Source organism: Excalfactoria chinensis, chromosome 15 (assembly GCF_039878825.1).
Source record: "Excalfactoria chinensis isolate bCotChi1 chromosome 15, bCotChi1.hap2, whole genome shotgun sequence".
NCBI classification, from domain to species: Eukaryota; Metazoa; Chordata; class Aves; order Galliformes; family Phasianidae; genus Excalfactoria; species Excalfactoria chinensis.
In genome coordinates, this window is record NC_092839.1 from 11,598,579 (window position 1) to 11,606,786 (window position 8,208).

The 8,208-nt window shown below is 45.7% G+C and overlaps 1 protein-coding gene across 1 annotated transcript; it reads left to right on the forward strand.

The window, feature by feature from the left end:
• On the forward strand, positions 1 to 5,592 carry CYP24A1 (cytochrome P450 family 24 subfamily A member 1). Its single transcript, XM_072350343.1, has 11 exons — positions 1 to 231; positions 331 to 521; positions 750 to 843; positions 1,359 to 1,455; positions 2,326 to 2,417; positions 3,071 to 3,182; positions 4,020 to 4,165; positions 4,408 to 4,574; positions 4,727 to 4,805; positions 5,200 to 5,394; positions 5,482 to 5,592. Exons 1-11 carry the CDS (start codon positions 1 to 3, stop codon positions 5,590 to 5,592), a joined length of 1,515 nt encoding a protein of 504 aa, XP_072206444.1.
• The last annotated feature ends 2,616 nt before the right edge of the window (positions 5,593 to 8,208 follow it).

An 8,208-nucleotide genomic window follows, 5' to 3' on the forward strand; every position in this document is an offset into this window, starting at 1 on the left:
ATGGGAGGCTGCAGCATCCTCCTCCGCTCCTCCGCCCTCACCTGCGGCCGCGTCGCGCTCAGCCCCGCCGGGCGCGGAGGTTCAGCGCCGCGGGCGGCGTCCGCGCTGTGCGCTCTGCGGGGCCGTGGGCATCCCCTGGCCGCGCTGCCCGGGCCCCCCAGCTGGCCGCTGATGGGCAGCCTGCCCGACGTGCTCTGGAAGGGGGGACTCAAGAGGCAGCACGAGACGCTGGTGAGCACGGAGGGATGGGGATGTTGCCGGGCGGGGATGAGGGTCGAGGTGGGTGAGTCCCGCACTCATCGTGGGGAATTCTCTTCTGCGACCCCCCAGGCTGAGTACCACAGAAGGTTTGGGAAGATCTTCCGCATGAAGCTGGGAGCTTTCGACTCGGTTCACATCGGAGCTCCCTGCCTGCTGGAATCTCTGTACCGCCGGGAGAGCGCCTGCCCGCAGCGCCTGGAGATCAAACCCTGGAAAGCCTATCGGGACTATCGCGACGAGGGCTACGGGCTGCTGATCCTGTGAGTGACAGGGGAGGTGCGGGCGCGCTCACCGCTAAGCGGGGCTCAGCGCTAACCCGGGCTCACCGCTAAGCGGGGCTCTCCGCGGTGATGCTGCGGGCAGCCGGGATTCGCTGCCTGGAGTCGCCGCACGGAGCTGCCCATCCCGCCCCGGCCCGGAGATGCCTCCCTGCATGTGTCGTATGCGCGTCTTAATCTTTTATTCTCACCGCTTTTATTTACATCCAGGGAAGGAAAGGACTGGCAGAGGGTGAGAAGCGCCTTTCAGAAGAAACTGATGAAACCCAAGGAGGTGGTGAAACTGGATAACACGATCAATGAGGTACAGTTCCTTCTCTTCCCCTCGTTCCTACCCCCCTCCCCGTGCCCCTGGAAACCTGGGGAAAAGAAAGCAGATCGAGGGGTTCGGTTTACCTGGGTAGCTGTTGGTCTGCTCTGAGTCGGTAGTGCAATGAGTTCATACTCAGAAATCACTGTGGGAATAATGAGTTGCAAGCAGATTATTGGGGTCAGACCAAATGTGAGTCCACACAGTTCTCAGGGGTTAGGAATGGGAATGGTGCTGGGAATCAGCACTGGAAAGCTTTACTGATAGGAGTTTGGGACGTGATGGAGCAGCTGGGTGGGATTTCAGAAACCTTCACCTGAGGTTTCAGTCTACCACATTAAGAATTCAAATCCCTCTGTGTCTCTGGAGGCTACGGGCTACAGCTATTAATATCCTCAGTCTCCACGGAACAGTGATTTACATATTCCACAGTGAAATGGGCTCCTGAAACAGTTTTTGCTTGATATTGTCTTTATTCCCATTTCTCCTTTCTTCTTTTCACCACGTAGGTCCTGGAGGATTTCATGCATAGAATAGGGGCTATCTGTAACCACAATGGACAAATGGAAGATATATATTCGGAATTCAACAAATGGTCATTTGAAAGTAAGTAGTTGGGTGCTGTTTATTTTTCTGCCTGAGAACAGCATGCACTTTGTACCTGCTGAGGCATTTCAATTGAAGTGCGATCAGTGATGACTGGATGATAATTATTTCCAAACGATCAACCGCAGCATCGTGGTAGTAATATTTGTGGTAGCAATGGTAATGGGAGGACGGTTGGACTAGATGATCTTGTAGGTCCTTTCCAACCTTGTGATTCTATGATTCTGTGATTGTGGAAAATATGTTACAGAAAAGCCAGGGGACCATCAATATATATGCCAGATTGTCAGCCGTTATACAAAGTCTTCAGTTCTGGACAGTTACCCGTGTGGCTGAGTGAGCTCTGCAGACCTGCTGGCTCATGGCTGGCTCATCTCAGCAACCTGTGTGCTGAGCTCCTAAAAATGCGGGGTTTTGTTTTGTTTTTCCGCTGTCAGTGGTGATGGCTGCATTTGGAAAGGGAGGAATAGGAAGTGACAGCTCAGAAAAAAATTATATATAAAAAGCCAGTGGAAAGAGGTGGAAACCAGTGGGCTGTGGGATGCTGCCAGCATTAGCAAGTGGTTTCTGGCTGTAGAAGAAGCTAGAAAATACTGGACTAGATGACCTCTTCTGGCCCTTTTTCTTGTGACTCAGCCCTCATCAGTAGGGCTGCCTACTACTTGTTGAATATGCCAACCCTGGGTCTCCTTTGCAATGAAAGTGCTCCTACAAGGGCTGGGGCAAATGCACAGAAGGTATTTTGAAGTGCTGTTCTCACAGGTGTGTATCACAGGGCAGAGAGCTTTTTTTTCTTTTTCAGAAGGATAAAATCAGACACTGTGCATCATTTCATTTATATCAACTCATGTTAACATTGCTCAACAACAGGTATCTGCCTGGTGCTGTATGGAAAGAGGTTTGGTCTCCTACAGCAGGATGTAGAAGAAGAAAGCTTGAATTTCATCAAGGCTGTTAAAACGGTATGGAAGAATCTTTACCTGTACAGATTTTCTGTCCCTGCTACTGGTGCATGGATACTGGCTTAAATGGGTCAACTAAAAAAAATGCCAGAAATTTCTGGTAATCCCCCAAATACAGTCATCAGGTTAGCTAGTTAACTTTCCTCTCCCTCAGAGATGCTTGTTGTGCAATGCTACTGTTTGTAGAGTGGAGCTGTGTGGGATTATGCAAACTGGCTGGGTTTGGAGGTTAGTCATTCTTGCAAGTACACCTGCTGTGCATCTTGCTGCAACTTGGACTCTGGTGATACTTATCTCCCTCATTTTAACCATCTAAAAGACCTGGTCTAACCCAGCTCTTGGATCCCTCTTTTCTCAAGGGAGAGAGGCACTGCCAAATAGTGATTGGGCACTTTCTAAAAGTGGTGCCTGAAATAGAAAGAATGAACCACCCTCAGCAGATACCTCTTACTGTCCACCCGCTGTGCTTAAATTTGAGCTGGATATGCTCTAAGCAGAATTAATCCTGTCCTTTGTGTCCAGGATGGAAAATCTGCCAGAATCCCAACTTCCTTGTGAAAATTACCCTTACAGTCCTGTTACTTTACCATCTATTTTTGCTCACAGAATACAAATAGATTTTTAAAAGGTTCCAAACACTTTCTCCCATGCAGATGATGGCTACTTTTGGAATGATGATGGTGACACCCGTGGAACTTCACAAGGGTCTGAACACGAAAGTCTGGCAAGCTCACACTAAAGCATGGGATGATATATTTAAAATAGGTTAGTTTTTTATACACTATTTCTTTCCTTTCTGTTCCATTTCCCTCTTGTTGAAATTCATTTTCTTCATACCTCTTACTGCCCTACACCGCTGTTAATTGCTCAAATTAAGACACTTTCACTGCAACTAACCACAGACCTATTCCTAGGAAAGAGCACCATTCTCTTATGACTAACACTTAGTGCTGGTTGTGTGGTAATATCCAGTCCCCAGGGGACCCCCAGAAACTTGGAAGCCAGTAAAATGTTAAGTTCAGTTTAATCTGTTGTAAAGTAAACAGCCCCAAAGTGTGTGATGTATTTAGGGGCAAGATATACAAGGTCTGTGAGGGAACCTGCCTCATAGGGTGCCCTTGAGAAACACAAAGTTTTACATGCAACAAAAGTCTGTTTGCTTAAAAGGAAATGTACATAGAAATCTGGCATTTATTGTTTCCTTCCCATGGTAAATCAAAAGCTTCTATTTCCCCCTGGGAATTCTGAGTGCTAGGAGTTCTTTGATTCATTAACACCTTGATCCCCTTTGAAAATCCAAGCCAATAGATTTTACGTGCTTGTATTTCTGTTTGCTAAGTATGTCATTCCACACATCAGTGATTTCCTCTCTAAGCTTTAGAATGGGGAATTCCTTAGAGCTTACAGGAGGTTTTTCTGTACAAAATCAACTTTTGTCTAAAAAGGGAGAACGACTTTACTTAGCATAGTGCTCCACTGCTGAAAAAGGAGCAGAGGTTGGTCCTCTTGCGAAATCATGCATGTGAGCCCTGCTTTTGATTTTGCATTTATAGTCATTTTAGTGCTGCATCTATTAATTACTTCCTGCACTACCCTCCTCAGCCAAGCACTCCATTGACACTCGTCTGGAAAAGCACTCTGCAAGCCCTCAGGAGGATTTCCTTTGTGATATCTACTCTGGAGGACAGCTTTCCAAGAAGGAGCTGTATGCCACCATTGCAGAGCTCCAGATTGCCGGAGTTGAAACGGTAAACCTGGTCCAAGATCTTAAAATCACAATCTAACCATCACAAAAACTGAATGTGAGCTAAGCCTGTGGTTGCTTCCATGGCCTAAACTCCTGGAGAACAACTGGGATGGCTCCTAATCCCCTACATTACAAAATGCCATAAGGCAGCAGCCAACCATAAATGTGGCTTTGAACTTTTGGTATCTTCTCATTTCTGTCTCTGTAAATGGAAGCCTTATGTCTCTGCTCGTTTTATTTCAGACGGCCAATAGTTTGCTGTGGGCTTTGTACAACATTTCACGCAATCCACACGTTCAGCAGAAACTCCTTCGGGAAATACAGAGTGTTCTGGCTGCCAATGAGAGCCCAACTGCTGAGAGCATTAAGAATATGCCCTACCTAAAAGCATGTCTGAAGGAATCCATGAGGTAAAATTCTCCAATAAAAAAGCAGCATGACCACAAAGCTCTATCAGCCGATGTGTGCTAATTTCGTATCCTTTCTTGTTTAGGGTAAACTATTACACAGTACAGGAAGGAAAAATACTGAAGATCTGACCCATGTTTTTCTTTCCCTGCAGATTAACACCATCTGTGCCATTTACCACCCGCACTATCGACACAGAAATGGTTCTAGGAGATTATATACTACCTGAAGGGGTAAGTGGATTAATTTACTTTATTGCAACGTTTGATGACCTGTCCTGTAAACCGCTGATATTTCAGTCTGAAAACAATTCTGCCAAAAGTTGGGTCCCACCACCAGGAGAAGAATTTCCACAAACTGAAATCCATTCCTCCTTGCAATGTATTGGATTTAGACCAAAATATTTCAGTGTTCTATTTCAAGGATTTCCTTCAGACTTTTTAACTATTTTCTGAAGAAACTGTGACCTTTTTCTCAGTTTGAATTTATCTTCGGAGAACTGTGTGGCTTCAGAGGACACTGCCACACCTTCACTTTTGCTATATATCTTTTCCATGAACAAACTGATTCACTTGGTAGCTCTAAGCCAATTCCTAACTGAGATCGTCTCTGTTGCTTTGTTTACAGACAGTCCTAATGATAAATAGCCATGCCTTGGGCTGCAATGAAGAATACTTCAATGGCTGGACTCAGTTTAGGCCAGAACGCTGGCTGCAGAAGCACTCAATCAATCCTTTTTCCCATGTCCCATTTGGCATTGGGAAGCGGATGTGCATCGGCCGTCGCTTAGCAGAGCTGCAGCTCCACTTGGCCCTGTGCTGGGTAAGTGCCCTCGCACTGCTCCTTTACACCCTTCACCTCGTCAGCCCTAGCAGCTAAAGCCTTCTAACTGAGATATTTGTGCTTCAGATCATTCGCAAGTACCAAATTGTAGCAACTGATGACAATCCGGTGGAAACACTGCATTCAGGAACCCTGATCCCCAGCCGGGAGCTGCCCATCGCGTTTCACAGGCGGTAGGTGTGGGTGTGAGGGCCTCCTGGGTACCTGGGGCTTTCCCTTCAACAATCCCTTTAAAATTTACCTTGATCCGAGTGTGAGAGAACAGCTGATTTTCTGTGCTCCCACAGTGTGAGATTTATTAAACGCTGTCATGTCACATTCCTTTAAACACAAACCATTCTATGTGCCGCAAGAGGAGATCACAGTATAGTTTCTTTTTCTTCTTAATACAGCCCGCACCTTGACAAATGACGGTCCTACTGCTGCCTTTCCTGAAGAAATACACAGACTGGGAAAGCCAAAACCTGTGGTAACCCATGGAGAAACTACAACATGCATCGCTCAATTGCTAAGAGGGAAACAGTACCAGCAAAAGCTCCCTTGACTGTAATTCCCTATTGGAAAATGTGGATAGTTAGTTCTGCTGTACTCAGCAGTGTTAAAAGGAAAGGAAAATGCCATGCACATTCACATACCTATGGAAATGTGCTGCTTTAGTGCAGCAGAAGGGCTGTCCATGACAGAGCTTCATCATGAGCTGTGGAATGCCATATACAGCTGCTGTCAGAGCACAGGGAAACTGTTATGGATGCAAGCTGTACCTGGGGAGCAGCAGTCACTGCTGCACTGGTCCAGTCAGCTCAGGACCAAAGGCTTGGAAAGCCACCTTAAAGGAAAAGGAACTTGCTCTGCTTAACAAACTTAACATCAGGGTTTAAAAATTAGATTACTGGAATAAGTGTATTTTCCTTAAAGTTATTCACATCCTTAATAGAAGGGGAATAATGACTAAGCTTATATAGCAGGATTTATTCCTTGTGCCTGCACAGTGCTTCAGTCTGAACATTTGCAGTGCTGTGCCTGCCACACAATCTGTTTATACCACAGGGTTTCATGCATTCAACTCCCATCACATCCTTACAGCAAAATATTAGCTGCCTTTTTTTGTATGAGAGGCCTCATTCAGTAATGGAATTGCTGGAATCCTATGGGTTCTGCCACTATTAGATGATGATTATCCTAACAGGATAGTTCTTTCAGCAGATTAGTGATATAAAATGCATGTTTAAAGCATCACAAGAGATGAGGAACCTAAATATTTCTGAGAGCTCTATTTTTGTGGAGATTACAGTGGCTGTATCTACGGGTTAAAGACATCACTGCCCTGCATGCCATGCCATACATCAGCTATTGTGGTCACTAGTATATTTTTCCCACGGTTCAGTTTCAAGTGAAGGTTTTGCTCCATATACCCACCAGTGATTGTTTTTATTTTGTTATATTCTGATGTAATGCAGTTCTTAGTGTTTGTTGTCCCCTGTGGCATTTTGTTTGTTTACTTGCATGTTTTCCTCTGGTGTTACTTACACTCAAACATTTGAATGTGTCCATACGCCAACGTATACAGCAACCTGTGCACTGAATCTTTACAGCCAGTTTTGTAATACTCAGTTTTGTAATAAAGATTTTCTTTTCTACAAATTGTCATCTGTGTTTTTATGCGAAAATCTTCATGTTTTCTTACCTGTCATGGAAACTTTGTGTGGGGAAAATATATTAAGAGGCTATTAATTGTCATAGCCCACAGCCTCCTGAGACTCAGGGAGTTTTGCTTCTTATAAGAAGTGCTTGAGGGAACCAGGATGGTTCAGTCTGGAGGAAAGAAGGCTCAGGGGAGACCCTATTGCCCTCTACAGCTGCCTGAAAGGAGGTTGTGGTGAGGTGGGGGTCAGCCTCTGCTCCTAGGCAACAGTGATGGGATGAGAGGTGTTGGCCTCAGGTTGCACCACGGTGGAGGGGGAGGTTGGATATTAGGAGAAATTTCTCCTTAGAAAGAGCTGTTAAGCAGTGACATAGATTGCCCAGGGAGGTGGTGGGGTCACTGTCCCCAGGGATGTTCCAGAACCATGGAGGTGTGGTATTGAGGGATATGGGCAGCATTATGAATGTCAGCATTATGGGTCTTTTGTATCCATAGCCCATTCTGAACACATTTCTCCACAGCATACAGAGCACTGAGCAATGGAGCTATTAGATTTCCCTTCTTCTGTGACAAGATAAAATCAATCTAAAGTGTTGAGAAAGGATGAAAACAGGTTGAACCTTTGCAGGACGGAAAGAAATAACAAACCAGAATAGAAGCCACCCAGCCAGCACTGACAGACAGCCTGGTGGTGGTTGCAGGCAGAACAGATCTGACAGTTATCAAAACCATGCTGCCTTTGCCAAGTGGAGGTTGCCTCTGGCTGAATGAATGATGGTGTAACAAAGACTGCACAGCACTATGTGACACTGTCACTTTTTGGGAAATCATATTGCAGTGGGGCCATTCTGGAGACTGTAGAAGGGGCGGGGGCTGACAGAGCACCTTTATCCACCAGGCACCACTCAGGGCTGGAGCTCCTACTCATGTGCCAGCCCATGTGGGAACTGTTTTGGTGTTAATAATACATACTGTATCTCTTCTTCGAGTGTCAGAAACCAGTGGTACTCCATCAGAGGCAACAGAGTTGTGCCAGTATAAAGCAAAGATTAATAAAAGGTAGGTGTTTGATTCAGAACAGATTCAGCATTCTTGTTCAGTTCCAGGCGTATCACTTTGATTTTTAATGCTATAACCTTTAGAGACAACCA

What these genes read in the sequence shown, in the direction of transcription:
- CYP24A1 (XM_072350343.1), top strand. Translation starts at nt 1, where the DNA reads ATGGGAGGCTGCAGCATCCTCCTCCGCTCCTCCGCCCTCACCTGCGGC. An exon ending in GGCTACGGGCTGCTGATCCT is followed by an intron (nt 522 to 749) that starts GTGAGTGACAGG and finishes ATTTACATCCAG; the next exon opens with GGAAGGAAAGGACTGGCAGA. An exon ending in TGTCTGAAGGAATCCATGAG is followed by an intron (nt 4,575 to 4,726) that starts GTAAAATTCTCC and finishes CTTTCCCTGCAG; the next exon opens with ATTAACACCATCTGTGCCAT.